Source organism: Pleurodeles waltl, chromosome 6 (assembly GCF_031143425.1).
Source record: "Pleurodeles waltl isolate 20211129_DDA chromosome 6, aPleWal1.hap1.20221129, whole genome shotgun sequence".
Taxonomy (NCBI): domain Eukaryota; kingdom Metazoa; phylum Chordata; class Amphibia; order Caudata; family Salamandridae; genus Pleurodeles; species Pleurodeles waltl.
In genome coordinates this window covers 740092301-740108835 of record NC_090445.1, presented here as the reverse complement: position 1 = coordinate 740108835, position 16535 = coordinate 740092301, and the positions used below count along the sequence as shown (strand labels likewise).

Below are 16535 nucleotides of genomic sequence, written 5' to 3'. Positions count from 1 at the left end.
ACAGTGAAAAATCAATATCCCCTGCCCTTGATTTCAGTACTGCTACATCAGGTAAAGGACGCAAAAAACTACTCCAAACTAGATCTTCGTGCAGTGTACCATTTAATTTGAGTTGCTAGTTGAGACAAATGGAAAATGGCCTTCCACACCCGGTTTGGTCTATACAAGTACCAAGTGATGCCTTATGGGCTATTTAACATGCCGGTTGCTTTCCAGCACTTTGTGAATGATGTTCTGAGAGAGATTTTAGATCAATTCGTAGTAGTCTACATTGATGATATTTTAATCTTCTCCCAGAATTTGAGAGACCATGTAGATCAAGTGAGAGCAGTGCTAAAGAAACTGTTTGAAAATACCCTATATGTGAAGTTTGAAAAGTGTGCCTTTCATGCGAAGGAACAGGAATTCTTGGGATTCGTCTTATCGGAAATTGGAGTTTCCATGGATCCTGCTAAAATTCAAACAATTCTGGACTGGCCTTCTGCTAAAATGGTGAAGGAGGTGCAAAGTTTTATTGGCTTTGCCAATTTCTACTGCAGATTTATAAAAGAGTTTTCTAAAAAGATGGTCCCCATTACAAAACTTTTGAGAAAAGGAGTACCCTTCCATTGGTCAACTGAGCCTTTACGACAGCCCCGTTTCTTCTCCATCCTAACCCTGAGGAGTCATTTTTTGTGGAAGCTGACGCCTCCGACCAAGCGATTGGTGGTGTATTGTCTCAGATGTACAAGGAAACAGGTCAACTTCACCCAGTGGCATTTCGATCCAGGAAACTAACTCCTCCTGCAAGAAATTATCCAATTGCTGACAAAGAGCTATTGGTAGTGAAGGATGCCTTTCAGGAATGGCGGCATTATTTATTAGGGGCTCGTCATGCATTTACTGTGTTCACCGATCACAAAAATCTTCAGTTTTTAAAGTCTGCTATGACATTAACTCCAAGGCAATTGAGATGGTCCTTGTACTTTGCAGACTTTAATTTTACCATTGCCTATCGACCTGGTTCTGCCAATGGCAAGGCAGATGCGTTATCAAGAATGAATAATATACTTGGAGCCGGAGATGCTGAAAAGATTCCAAGTATTCCAGCAGACAAGTTTGTTTGTACTTTACAATTTTCCAAAATAAAAAGGAAGGTTTGAGAATCCATGTCTGACCAAGAAATTTCAGATTGGGCCAACAAAAAAGAAGGAAGATGGGTTTTAGAAAATCTTCCTTTTGTTGAAAATGCCTTATATTTGCCAACTTGTGAGTTGCAAGAACTAGCGCTACAAGCATGTCATGATGATCCTTTTACTGGCAATAAAAGAATTTTGAAGACTACCGCATTAATTAAAAGGTATTTCTGGTGACCTGCCATGATCCCTCAAATAAGACAATACGTTCAAACCTGTGATAAATGCATCCAGGGAAAGACAACACAATTAGCTCCTGAAGGTGAGCTTCAGCCTCTTCCCATTGCACCATATCCCTGGCGCACCATTACCATGGATTTGATTGTAGATTTACCTTCAAGTCAAGGTTTTGACACAATCCTAGTTTTTGTAGACACTTTTTCTAAAATGAGTCATTTCATCCCTCTGAAGAAGGTTCCTAGAGCCTCTCAGTTAGCACCATTATTTTCACAGCACATAGTGAGAGCTCATGGCATTCTGGTGGTTGTAATCTCAGATCGAGGTCCCTAATTTGTTTCCCAATTCTGGAGGGCCTTTATGAGACAACTTGGAATAGACTCACTTTATTCTACCAGTTATCATCCGGAAACGGAGGGACAGACAGAAAGAGTTAACCAGGAGATAGAACAGTACCTACGCTTATATCTCCTGGACCAAGATAATGATTGGCCAGATTTCATTTGGACAGCAGAATTTGCTGCTAACACTGCTATTCATGCCTCCACTGGTTATTCTCCTTTCTATTTGAACTCTAGTAGGCACCCAAAAATTATCTTAGGAAGGTCGGGAGACTGGGTCCCAGCTGTGGATTAATTCAGTAAGAAAATTCAAAAGACCTACCAATCTGCTAGAGAACACTTGACCAAGGCGGAGGTCTCTTACAAGAAACATGCTGACAAAAAGAGGAGAGGCAACCCTAGTTATTGCGAGGGTGAGAAGGTCTGGCTATCCACTCGACATTTATATTTAAGAGGGAACAAAACATTTCAGCCTAGATATGTAGGACCCTTTAAAATAAAGAAAATTGTAAATCCAGTAATAGTCAAACTCGCCTTGCCCCCTAAGGATCATCCAGTATTCCATGTCTCGCCACTTAAAAGAAGCCCTCCCAATGTTAGGACAACCATCCCTCCAGATTCTATCCACATAGATTCACATTTAGAATTGAAGTGAATAGAATTTTAGACTCAAAGTTTTAAAAAGGAACATTATATTACCTCATTGATTGGAAAGGTTTTGGCCCAAAAGAAAGGTCCTGGAAAGCCTTCCAAAATGTGCATGCTCTAAGGTTGATAAAGCAATTTCACAACACTTTCCTCAACAAACCTTTTGTGGGAGGGAGTTCTTTGGAGGGGGGGGTACTGTCAGGAAAACTATTGCCAGTGTTGTTAAGTTCTTCCCTCAGCAAAACAATTCCCCTTTTCCCTGTACCCATGTCGGTTGCAGTGGCATCCTCACTCCCGGTGGCTCTTGCAGAGGCTGTTCTTAGAACTAGCTTCTCCAGGTTTAACTGCCGCTCAAGATGGTGGCCGCAAATCCTTGTGAGTTCAGCGCTCTAGTGTTTCTACCTTAGTCTTGTGCTGAAGCTTCCCTCCAGCTGTTTCTCTCTGGGAGCCCTGCACTTCAACTGTCATCGTGAGGAGAATGAGCAGTGCTCCTGAGGCACTTTGTTTCATAGAAAATTCTTCCAGTTTTGAATAATTAATTCTTTGTCTTGTTACGGTGTGCACACCAGCTACCTTTTCCCTTTTTAAGAAGCTGAATTTTTTCCTTCTTCCAACAACTGGCTATCGGCTTTCTGAGGAGAATTTGTTTTGGCTTAACAGAACTCCAAGCAACTGCAGTAAGGAATCCTTTTGTATGATTTTCAGGCTTGCCAATATATATATATGTACAATATATATTCAGGAACTCTGCTTTGGAGACTTGTCAGTCTTAGAGACAAACCTCAGTGCTCAGACTAATTCCTGGAGACTGTGATTGAGAAAACTGAACCTTGAGAAGGAGTTTTCATTTCCTGTAAAAGACATTAGTAGTTTGTATATTTGTGAACTTTTGAACTGTTCTCCAGAGAACCTTGGAAACCTCTGACTCCTGGAGAAAAGAAGATATTAAGTTAACATTGTTCCCCTAGAGAGAGGTTAGTCTCTCAAAAGATCCAGGTTAGGAGAACGATAGAATTGGGTAAATGTGAAAGGCTGAACAGATGCATGTGCAGTAGGAATGTACTTATCTATGCTCTTATCACCCGACTGCAGGTTCTTCCTTGGGTAAACGGCATCTGCTCCTGTGGAAGTTTGATTTAACGGGTAATCTTCTGACAAGAACAAATTGCCGTACAAGTCTCAACATATCATTATTCTCATTTCCCCCAACCAGCCCTTTTCTGTGACACACCCTAGTGTCACACTACGAACCTTAACTTCATCTTCCTTCCACTTCACCCTCTCATCTTCCTCCCCATTAGTCGAATCAACTAACCAACCTAGACAAACAATCCTTCACATTATTGTTAGTTCCAGGCAAATAAGTTACCTGTAACGCCACCAGAAACTTGCAATTTCTAAATGATACACAATCTAAGTGTTTCCTGACAAACATTTCCTGTGGTCTGTGTGCACTTTGAACTTGACTCCCTAAACAAACTGTTTAAACTTCTGAAGAGCCCCTATTTTGCCAGAGCCCCCGTTTCAATTGTAGAATATTGCTTCTCTGATCCTCTCATTGATCAAGAGGCAGATGCTATGGTAACTTCTTTTCCATCTTTCTTCCTTTGCTTGAGCACAGCACCTAACCCTCTCTCACTGGCATCCATCACAATCACATAAGGGCCATCCAGTAATGAAGCCTTTTAAAGCCTGCACAGATGACCATTCCAATTGTACCTTTTCAAACTCCAACTGACAAACCTCAGACCATACAAACCGCACACCTTTCTTGAGTAGATTGTGATTGGCGAGCATACTGCATTCTAAATTAGGAACAAATCATGAGTAATGCTCACACATGCCTAAAAAAGGGCATCTCGGACCTCCTGTTTCTTGGATGGTGGGGACAAATTTAATATAGCTCTAACTAGGTCTTTTGGTTTCACTCCCTCTCTCAAAATAACATGCCCCAAATGCGTAATTTCTGGTTGACAAAACTTACACTTACTGATCTAAGTGGCATTCCTTTTCCCTCAAATATTCACAGCACATTCCTGATTCTTCTAAATGATTTTACAGATTTTCAGTAAGTAGATTTGACATGAGCCTCTGAAAAAACAATGCTGCCGAACAAAGTCAAAATGGCATGCAGTTAAAATGAAAGACTCAAAAAAAGTGTAATGAATGCAGTCAAATTTTTAGAATCTTCACTTAGTCTAATCTGACGACATGCAGGTGTAAGGTCCAATGTGGTAAAGAACATGGGCTTGATTTAAATATTGGCGTAAGGGTTACTCTGTCACAACAGTGACCGAAATCCCATCTGCCGAAATCTAAATCCCATTGGACAGAATGGGATTTGGATTTCAGTGGACGGGATATCCCTCACCGTTGGGACGGAGTAACCCCTCTGCCAATATCTAAATCAGGCACTTAGCCTTACTTATCATGGTCATTAGGTACAGAATATTTGGCAAGGGAAAGTTATCTTCTGTCACCTTCCTGTTAAGATGTCCAAGATTCATACGCAAACCTATGTCACCAGCTGAATGCAATGTCAGATAGAATTGTGGTTACTTTGTGAGTCACCGCAACAGAAGAAGGACTACTCTCCGGAACAATGGAACTGCAGTAGGGTTATATAGTTTAGTTATGTACACAGACATCCAAAGAAGACTGATTCTCAGGCATATCGACAATATTCTACAAATATTTGTTTTCAATAATTTGATAAATGTAATTGATTTTTTTTTCTAACTCATTTTCTTTACATGGGGGACTTCGGACACCAACTGGTTTGGGTATCAGTGCTTCTCTTTTTCTTTCCTTTCAATTGTTCTTCTCCATGCAGGGGTGCCACCCACTGTGAAATTTCTACAGTTTATATTATCTTCCGAGTCTGTTAAGTTCTGCTTCCACCACATCTTATAAACTCAAAGGAATACCATTCACCTTGCAAACAACTGGTTCAGCCCATCCTTCAATCTAATGCAGTGCACATACCCCTTAAAATCACCCCACCTTGTCTGCAAACATCTGGGGAAACTCATTAAGAAATTGCTCTTAAAAAACCTGAACTTTGTGTAGCTGTATTTGGAGATTGGAATTAGGATCCAGGAAAATACCAAGTAGGATTTGGTGGGGCCAACTCAAAAAGGTATCCCCCTTAACAAGAAATATATCTCTCCCCGGGCACTGTTACTAAGAAATCCTAAGTCAGCTTCAAAATACTGTATCAAATGTAAATGTTTCCTTCCATAGCTGTATGGAGTCACAACTTAACATAATCTTCAATTCAAACTAAAAAAAAGACATGCCCCTGAGTCCATCATCATGGACACTTCAATAACATCAAGATTCTTCATGTCCGAGGGATGCTCACATTGTACCCATGACACACATTTAACATCATTAACTATCTGTAAGGCAAGATCTGTTTCCTCTCCCACAACTTCATTAACCTTCTCTTTGACAAATGCAGATTTGCAGCATTTGGCAAAATGCCCTTTTTTATTGCACACCCTGCAAGTTACTTTGACTGCTGGGCAATCGTTATAATTCACAGTGTGATTATGGATCCCATAACAAAAACACACATTTTTGTTCTTTAACGTATTCTGTTGTTTCTTGCAATAAAGAGGGAAAAAAATAAATCAATCATTCAATCAGTCAATCAGGGATTTGTAAAGCGAACTACTCACCCGTGAGGGTCTGAAGGCGCTGAGGAGGGGTTCATCCAGGTCTCGGTCAGGAAGGCGACGTCCGGGGAGGCTGAGTCGAGTAGATTCCACAGCTCTACTGCATGCTTGTGGACGAAGCGGGTGTTTAAGAGGATACATCTGAGATGGTTGCATCCTGCCTTGGTGGGTGGGTCGTTGGTGTGGAGGCTGGTGATGGTGCAGCTCCGGCAGGAGAAGGGTCCGTGGGTGGTCTGCGGGGAGGCTTGAAGGCAGGAAGGAGAGCAACCAGTGTTTAGGGCCCCACTCCCTTTCCCACCCCTCCCCCTTTTTTGCACCATTTTTCATCCCCCTCCCACCTCCCAGCTGTCCTCTCCTCCCCCCACCTCCCTACTTAATGGTGGCCTCTGTGTGGTAGGCTGAGCAGTACCACTGACCTGGTCACTGCATTGCTCTGCCACCCGTGGCTCCACCCTCTAAATTGAGCCCTTTCCCTGGCTTCTCTGAACTCCTGACTCCTGTCAGGAGTTCGGCCCCTCCTCCACCCTCAGGCTTTTGCCTGCGCAGCAGCGGCAGGGAGAGAGAGCGGGGGAGAGCGAAAGTAAGAGAGAGAGCGGAGTGAGAAAGAAACAAGGAAAAAGAGCACTAAGGGACAGTAGTGGAGCAGAGAGCAAAGCAAAGCAAAAGGAGGAATGAGGCAGAAGGTAGCCTAGTAGGAAAGTGAAGCTCTCACACTAGACACCAGGGATGAGGCGCAGGCAGAAGCCTGCGGATGGAGGAGGGCCTCGAACTCCTGACAGGGGTCAGGAGTTCAGAGGAGACAGGGAAAGGGCTCTACTTAGAGGGTGGAGCCATAGGTGGTAGAGCAATGCACTGACCAGGTCAGTGCATGGACCTGCTGCATGGAGAAGAACAAATGAAAGGAAAGAAAAAGAGAAGCACTGATACCCAAACCAGCTGGTATCCGAAATCCCCCATGTAAAGAAAATGAGTTAGAAAAAAAAAATCAATTACATTTATCAAATTATTGAAAACAAATATTTGTAGAATATTGTCGATATGCCTGAGAATCAGTCTTCTTTGGATGTCTGTGTACATAACCAAACTATATAACCCTACTACAGTTCCATGGTTCCGGAGAGTAGTCCTTCTTTTGTTGCAGTGACTCACAAAGTAACCACAATTCTATCAGACATTGCATTCAGCCGTAAAAGACTTAGAAATCCAACTGAATGACTTGAAGGAAGCATACCCACTGGGGTTTAAAATAGCTCTGCGCTCAATAAGTCTGATGAGCGAAGGACAAGCAGAAAACGCTAGTAGATACACATCAGCATGCGCAATAGAAATCTGCAAGGTGCAAAGCATTTCAAAAGGCAGCAATAAGCACACAATAGAGGCCAGAATACAGAGTGTGCGGTGAGTTCTGGAAGCCATAAAATGCACGTGGGTTGAGGAGTGTGCTTGGGAGCCACAGCGTTAGTCTAATAATTCTAGTGAGGACAAGCATAGATGTTCGTGAGAAAAGAAACATGCATTTGCGATGTAATTGGTCTTGCATTTGCTCCAGTTAGAGCTCTTGACGTTGTAAATTTCTAATTGGACTTTTCTTGCCAGATAAATTGAAAAAGAAAAGTAAAACAGTTGACATAAGCGAGCTGATTCAAAGCGTCATGACCATCATGAGCAAGAGCCCAACAGAGAGACACAAAAGGAAAAAGAAGTTTGGTCACAGTCAAACATATTGGCAATCGTGCAATTATCCATGTAACAGGGTCAGCCGTCAAGGCGGTGACAAAACCTTCCCAAGCAGGGCTGGCTTTAGCACTGGTGGCGCCCTGTCCAACAGTCTTTTTTGGCACCCCCACCCCATGACCGCCTCCTCTGATTCACTCACTACCACCCGGCAAATGCGCCCCTTATCTCTCCATAGCCCCCCTTTCAGATACATTAATTTGTTTTAAAAGTGTCTATAAAGGCCGGCTTTACTGATCCACTCACTATCCACATAAAATATAGTTCTCTTCTTTGCAGCAGGCACATTAATCCCCTATGCTACTTTATAGTGAGTCAATACTGCCGCTAGACAAAGCTCCCATCTCTTTGTCTACACAAGAGGTATCTTGACATTTAAATTGTGTCCTTGAGGCTGGATGCAAAAGGAACGTCGCATGTTTCGTAAGTCATTGTAAACACAGCCCCCCCTTGAGGTCAGTGCCCCCCAATCCAGGTCGGTACCCGTGCAGTCACACCTCCTTAAAGCCGGCCCTGTCCCCAAGGAGAGACAAACAGAAAGCATTTACCAATGATAGCAAAGGATTTTTGAAAGGCAAGCCCGTGAACAAGTGAAAGTGATGGGCGTGAGGTGGGCGTGGTTAAAATAGTTACAACAGGTCAAATTGCTTGTGCAATCCGCCTAAAAGGGACACATCAACATTTGTTGAATTCTATTCAGCAAGAAATCTTTGAGACAGGTAAGTGCAATATCCCTGACACCAAGGACCTTTCAAATAATGTAACAGCACATTGTGGTCCACAGTTTCAAAGGCTTCACAGAGGCCCAGCAAATCCTAAGCAACTGGGACATTGTTGTCAGCACACACACTTAGGGGGTGATTCTGATTCTGGCGGGCGGCGGAGGCCGCCCGCCAGAATTCCGCCCTCCAAAATACCGCGCCGCGGTCAAAAGACCGCGGCGGGTATTTCAAGTTTTCCCCTGGGCTGGCGGGTGGCCGCCAAAAGGCCGCCCGCCAGCCCAGGGGAAAACGACCTTCCCACGAGGATGCCGGCTCGTAATCGAGCCGGCGGAGTGGGAAGGTGCGACGGGTGCATTTGCACCCGTCGCGTATTTCACTGTCTGCCAAGCAGACAGTGAAATACTTGTAGGGGCCCTCTTACGGGGGCCCCTGCAGTGCCCATGCCAGTGGCATGGGCACTGCAGGGGCCCCCAGGGGCCCCGCGACCCCCCCTACCGCCATCCGGTTCCCGGCGGGCGGACCGCCGGGAACTGGATGGCGGTAGGGGGGGTCGGAATCCCCTCGGCGGCGCAGCTAGCTGCGCCGCCTTGGAGGATTCAACAGGGCAGCGGTACACTGGCGGGAGACCGCCAGTGTTGCCGGTCTGACCGCGGCTTTACCGCCACGGTCAGAATGCCCTGCGGGGCACCGCCGGCCTGTCGGCGGTGCTCCCGCCGACCCTGGCCCCGGCGGTCTAAGACCGCCGGGGTCAGAATCACCCCCTTAGTGCAGCTGGGGCAGCTAATACAACTGACAGCCTAAATCCGCTGCAAAAGGTCATTAATATACAGACATTGTGTAATCAGTTAATACTTAAATAAGTTGATGAAATGATGAGGGTTGACACCATTTACGATGGAATCCTTCGTCATTTATTTAAGTTAAAGGTCCAATCAAACACCCCATCCAACACAAGCCTTCTCTCTCTCTGCTTCCTCCCCAACTGTCAGATCCCTTGGTTACCATCACTAGGATCTCTTAGTGACAGTTGCTAGGTTCCGTAAGCAGGTTCTATATACCAGGTTCTATATACAGAATGCCACAGTTGACTGGATCCAACATTTTTTTCAAGAAAGACATGAGATGAGCTATCTTATAAAATCCCCAGGAATAGTGCCTGAAGATAATGAGGTATTCAACATGGATCCGTCCAGAGCGTGTGTAACTAAAAGCAGGTTTTTATGCTTTCGAGCTAGAAGAATATCAGTAAATGACCCCCAAGGATTGCTATTCTTCACCAAAGACAAGAAATCCTTAAATAAGTGAGTGAGAACCTCCAATGGTTTGAGTGGAAAAAGAATATCACATTGTGCAAGCGTGAGATTAATTTTCTGCTCCTCAAGCCTAGATTTAATCATAACAATCTTTTCATCAGCGAATTGATTGCACAAATTGGCAAATTGATGAGGCCCAAAGACAGGGCTGGTTAGATTAGTTAATAATGGAGAGTCTTTTAGCTCTTCAATAGTGGCAAAAAGCAGCTGAGATATTAGGAGCAGAAAAGCTCTTCTGAGTAAAATAAGCTGATTTAATGAAGGGTTTACAGTTCTAACTAAACACGTGTTGTGTAGGTTTTGTTGCAAGTGGAAAATCACAGTGCAAAAGATGTTCAAATTAATGAAGAGGTTGACAGTTCTTGAATAAATCAGCATTAATCCAACCTGTAACTAGTTTAGATCGTTTTGGACAAAGGTTCTTGGCAGAGCAATCTGGTCAAGAGCTTTTTTCAATTGGTAATTATAATTTTCTGGTTGCAGCTTTGGGTCAGAGGTCAACGGCATGGAAGAAGGCTACAACACAGAAGCCAAAGATGCAGTCGACACATGACTCAATTTGCGGTATACCATGAGGTAGAAAGCTCAGACGTCATCTTAGTCAATAACTCATAGCACCAAGTAAAAAGAATGTAGAAATAGACTGACCACAGTACAGCAAATGGAGCAAAGGCCTAGCAGAGGAGAATCAAAACAAACAATATGCAGAGTCAGATCTTTGACAAATGAAAAAGTGAACCGTATTGAAATATAATCCATTAAGTAGAGAGGTTATGTAGCATGGGTGCACTGTGAGTCTTTTGTGTTACTGGAATCTGCCTTTACCCTGAAGTAAGCAATATGGTAAAAATAAGTTGTAAATTCCTAACTGGACTTTTCCTGCCACTTAAATTGAAAATGAAAAGTAAAACAGTTGACATAAGGGAACCGATTAAAAGCACCATGGCCAGCATGAGCGCAAAGGAGAGACACAAAAATAAAAAGGATTTCGCTCGCAGTCAAACGCACCGGCAATCGTGCAATTATCCATGTAATATGGGCAGTCTGCAAGGCAGTAACAAAACCGCGCCAGGATGGACAAACGTAAAACATTTACCAATGATTACAAAGTATTTTTTTAAAGGCAACCCAGGAACGAGTGAAAGCGATGGGCGTGCAGTGGGTGTGGTTAAAAGCCCACAATACTTACAACAGGTGAAAGCGCTTGCCCGCTCGACCTAAAAACATATGCAGAAGCCATAAAAACTAGGCAAAGGAAATATCTTGGCTCAGAAAATAGCTTAGTATATAGGAAGTATTGGTGAGGAAAGCTAAAAGAAAAATAAGAATCCACAATCACTTTCCAGTAGCTACAGTATGCCAAAAGGTAATATGAGAGAAAATTAAATCACAGTACCTAACGAGGAAGGGAGTTATTTCAATGAAATTCAAAATATTGAAATTAATCTGGAAAGTGATGAAGTTTCTTCTGATACATGAGGAGAACTTGTAGTCATCGCTAATGTGAAATTGCTATAAAGTATGTGGACTCACTTTTCCTTGATAGCTGTATAGTTTCCGGGAAAACTAGAGTTAAGATTTCCTTTCAATTGAGAGGAAGAAACTCCAGTCACACCTTCCCAACGGGTTAATCCCCAGCAACTGCCCCATCACTGGTCCCACATTCAATCCTTAACATTCTATATGGAGCTTAACACCAGAGAAAAGGAAGGGGAAACAAGGGAAGAACATACCAACAGAATACATAGAAACCGTTGCAGAAACTGGTTTCACATTACCACACAGACCATTTTAGAGATGCTCTGCAGAGTGTGCCAAGGCCACTCTTAATTACTGTTTTGAGAGTTTCTTATTAACAAACAAAAACCTTTGCCGAGTGGGTGAAGCAAACATGCGTGGATGGCACTCTGGCAGACAAACGAAGGCCTTAGATTTGACTGACCAGGTGGGCTGGCCAGGGTCGGCTTTAGGGCAGTGCCACCGGTGTGGCCGCATTGGGCACTGACCAGGAGGGGGCGCTGTTTTGAGCATTGCGATTTAAAAACACTTGCTGCGGAGTTCCTTGTGTGTCGAGCTTTCAGGCAGCAATACAAATGTCAAGATGACTCTTGTGATGAATGTTTCTGCTAGAGTCAGAGATCGGAGGTTTGTCTATTGGCAGTTTTGACTCACTATAAAGTAGTCAATATACCTGTGGCAGAGGGTTAATATACCTGCGGCAAAGAACAGATCTGCATTTTATTTGGATAGCTGGATTAGTAAAACCAGCCTTTGCAACAAATGAAATATATGTGAGGGAGGGGACATGGAGAGATGAGCGGCATTTTTACTGGGTGTTAGCGAGGGAATCCGAGGAGGAGGTCGGGGGCGCTAAGATTGTCGCCACCAGCGCTAGAGCCGGCCCTGGGGCTGGTGCACTCCAACCGCCATTCTGTAAGTGTCACCCTAAGTGCCAAAATCAGCCTATCAAATATCGAGAAAGTGGTCTTTGCTATGTGTAGGGAAATAAAGCTTGTTTTAATCGCATGTCCAAATCGTTGCAGTAATGAATATGTTCAGGAATTGTGCTTTAGTTTTGAAATTACCTTGTCTTGGCCCATACTTTGGAGTACACACCAGTGCTTAATTTGTGGTTGTTGTTTTCGGTGCTGAGCACCGGCACTTATTGTTGAGGGCCGGGGCTTATTCTTCTGCCTCAAGCATTTGCTCCGAGAAAAAGACACGCGTGGGAAAGAGGATGAAGAGAAAAACGAAAAAGCGTTACAAAGGGAGAAAGTAGAAAGCTGCAAGAGTGGGGTGAAGGGGCAGGGAGTGGCTTTATATGGATTAAAGAGGCCCGAGATGGCACCAGGATTATGCCGCCTCAGTATTATGTGTGCACACCTTTAATTGCAGCAGCCGCGTGTTTAAGAGGAGGGCTTTGAGCACCGGCATCTCTTTATTTACAAATTAAGCACTGGTCCACACAGTGTATTGACTGTCTGTGACAAAGTAATAAGAAGCACAGAGTTCGATCTATGCCCAGATCTGATTGATATATAACGCGAAAATTTAACTTAGTGCTGTGTAAGGTGGCAGTATTTGTACACCAAAACTAAAAATTCAACCGAACAGAACGATGGCCGGATTATGGTGTGATAAACTGTGTGCCATAGGTAAATGCCAGTGGCTTCACAACGACTCGAGCGAAGCCAAGTGTTGTGAGTTGGGTTTGGCGAGGTTATTTAGGACACTTATGTCAGAGTCTTCCATTTTGGAGTGAGGTGTTCCTGCATCAAACAGTGTGCAAGGAGAGTTAGAAAAGTGGAGCCATCTAATTCATTGGTGGTGATACCTGCTGTTCGCATTAAAACTTGGAGACTTAACTGGGAGTTTGAAATTATTTTGGAACGGTCTCAACACCAGCGCTACTCAACGTCTCCTACATTTTTATTATGAATTAGAAAATGCATAAGGGAGGATCCTCTTCAATCTTGTCAGTATTCCGAAGCAGAAAAAGTATATATCAGGTATGATTATTTCAGGTAATTGAATCGAATCTTCTTTAACATGTATTAAAACCAGAAAGAATATATATTTCTACGACTTTGACTTGGCCTTAGCATGGTGTGTAAACAATACACGAAACCTCAATAAAAATATGCAGACATGATTAGTTCTGCAGAATTGGTGAGACAGAGCCCAAACGATTTGGTATGTTTTGTTCCGATGCAGTGACACGAAGAAGGTGTGGGAACTACAAATTGTAATGAGACACGTTTTAAATTAAGCACAACTACATCCATATTAGATGTGTTGATCGCAAATGAATTGTTCTGATGCATTTAGTGATCTTATTCTTTTACACCTGTTGATTTGTTGTTGTATTTTTTACCTAAATATACCAAATATTATATTAAAAAGATTATAATGTATATTGACTGCACTATGTAACTGGATTTAGAGTAGCATTGTTTGAATTTGGCAAAACCCAAACACGCCAACTATACTTAATTTGTTATACAATATGCAGTGCTTAATATGAGCTGGTGGTTGCCGTAGGGTCCAACAGAACTCATTTTTGGGGACCGGCACTTATTTCCCCCCACCAGACATTGACTGAAACCAAAAGAAGGAAAACAAAGGGAGAAAAAGGAAGAAGATAAAGACGAGAAAACCGTCACAAAGGGAGAACTCAGGAGTGAGATAAAAGGGCAGGGAGTGTCTGATGGTGAATTAGAGAGGCATGAGGTGGATTCAAAGCTACGCAGCCTTAGTATTTGGCGTGCCGTTTAATAGGACCGCTGCAGGTTTCTGAGCAGAGGCTTCGGCACCGGCACTTATTTCTTCACAAATTAAGCACTGACAATATGTTATTCATTGAAGTACCACTGGCAACAATCAAAAACACATTTTTAAACCGTGAAGGAGGCATGGTATTCTCACCTTGGAGATCCAAAATGTCAACAATTGTGTATTGAACTTGCTCCACAGCAAAAGAAATCTGCTATGACCGACTTGGATGCTTTAGCGATGACATCCCCTGGTCTGGGACGGTGGAAAGGCCAATCTCAAAGTTACCCTGGTCGCCAGAAAAGATCAATACACGTTTTCTTCTGTACACCAGAGAAAACCCAAACAACTTTCAGGTAAGATACTTAATCAACTCCTTATATTTCATAAGTTAATCATCAACATCAACTCTTCCTTGAGTCATATTTGGGGGCCCTTCCTGTTCTTTTTTTAAATAGGTGTATCTCTCCATAAAAGAGACTACCCGATTTACCGACAAAAAGCACTACCTACTAACCTCCAAATCAACACTAGTCTTTCCTACTGCCCTATAACAGAGACCACTGTCCCTTTCTTCCTCTCAACCTATAAATGCCACCAACATCTATTTGTACAGTGAGATTTTTCTACCTACCGGTAACAGAGGCCACACTCGCTATTTGAATTAAATACTGATGTAAATGATTATCTTACCTGCCTTTGGAGAAAAAACCTCCTACATATTTCTAAGTGAGTGTCCCTGCCATTGTTGCAATAAATCCACATTTAGTGATAACTTGTGGCCAGAAACTTGGGCAAAAGAAGGGGGTCCACTGCAGATGTCTCCAGTTTTCCTCCTTCTCTTCCACCGGTCATACTGATGAGAATTACATTCACTCACACTTTATGCTTGTACAAGTGATGTCTGTGCCAGGTAAACATTCGTGCCCCCATCCCGGGATTTTGGAATCTTCCACAGGTGCCTCACTAACTGCTAAATCTTGTAGTTGAGTCAACTGGCACTTAACGTATGGTGCAGACAGTGGCAATCTGGATGTTGGTGGCAACTATACATTCAATGGAGTGAAACACACCTGTATTTGTGGCAAGATGTTTGGAAATTCAGTCACTTTATTCTATTTTGTTTTCTTTTTCATCTGTGGTGATATGTCATTGTTATCCATTATTTAATCACTTTCCTGAATCAGATGATTTTTCAAAAAAGTTTGTTTTGGGATAGCATGGGGGTCTGTCTATGTGGTTTGGCTCACCAGAATGTGGAAAGGCTGACTTATGTTAGTCATGAGACACCATGCTGTGCACCTCATGCACATGCAAGGAAAAGAAACAGAAAAAGTGGTGGAGATCATTGAAAGAAGGCTCAGAGCCATTTTAAAGATTTATAGGGCCCTGGGCATAGTCATATGTTGGGGGTCCTTATCTACACAAAACACACTCAGTAAGTCTTATATGTGTGTTTACATGCGAGTACTACCTGTGCACAACAATGGAGGATAGCTTGCAGAATTTTAGTATTAGATTTATTAGAGTATTAGAGTTAATTGAGGTTCAATGCAGAATGCTGCAGAATGAAGCACACATGGTAAAAGGAATAAAAGAGGTGAAATAAAAACATTTATCCTCTTTATGCCTGCTCTGGGGAGGCATAAGGTTTTGGTGTTTTGGCCAGATTTATGTGACTTTGTAAATCTGGAGCAGCATCAAAATCCATGGGTGTTGCGTGGGAACACTCACTGCAACGCCCACGGAACGCCTCTTTGACATAGAGTAAAGCAATGCAGCATTTTGTGCTGCCTTACCTTAATGCAAAGCCATGCAGGGTGGCTTTGCGTCAACTCATAGATATGATTCAGAGGCTTGCGCCACTGGAGCATCTAAAAAAGTGACACTGGTGGCATGGGTCTCTTGTAAATAACCCCCTTAGTTTAAAGTCTCACTTTGACTCACCATTAGTTTACTATCTCACTTTGACTCACTGAGTCTCGCTTTGTCTCACTAATTCATGCAGTCTTACTCTGACCTACTCTGTCTCACTCAGTCCCACTCATTCTGAATTACTTAGTCTTATTGTGTCTCACACACAGTAACACTCATTTACATTCACTGACATTCTCCCTCACTCACTCACATTCATTCTCACACATACTCGTCTTTATTCTCACTCATTCTTACTCATGCTCACTTACACCTTCACTGACTCTCTCTCATTTAAATCACACACATAGTGACACAAACGTGTTCACAGTGTTGGAATTTCACCAGCGATGAAAAGCATCTCTGATAGTTGGCGCAGGCACATTCATGCACTTGTGTCAGCAATCAAACAATGTCACTAGCTGCTTCAGTTTGTTGCTGGACCCAGATCGGGCCTGCGTTTTATGTTTATTATACCAAGAGTGAATATTCACTCTTGATACAATGCAAAATGGACCACAAAACAAGGAGGGTGTAATGTAGTTGCGGAGCCCATAAA

General features: G+C 43.0%; 1 protein-coding gene across 1 annotated transcript in view; it reads left to right on the top strand.

Moving 5' to 3' along the window:
- Window positions 1–16535, top strand: part of LOC138300223 (pancreatic triacylglycerol lipase-like) — a 212048-nt gene that overhangs the window by 27143 nt on the left and 168370 nt on the right. Inside the window, exon 3 of the mRNA XM_069239267.1 lies at window positions 14264–14418. Coding sequence (XP_069095368.1) covers window positions 14264–14418 — 155 coding nt within the window. The remainder of the gene's footprint in view (window positions 1–14263; window positions 14419–16535) is intronic.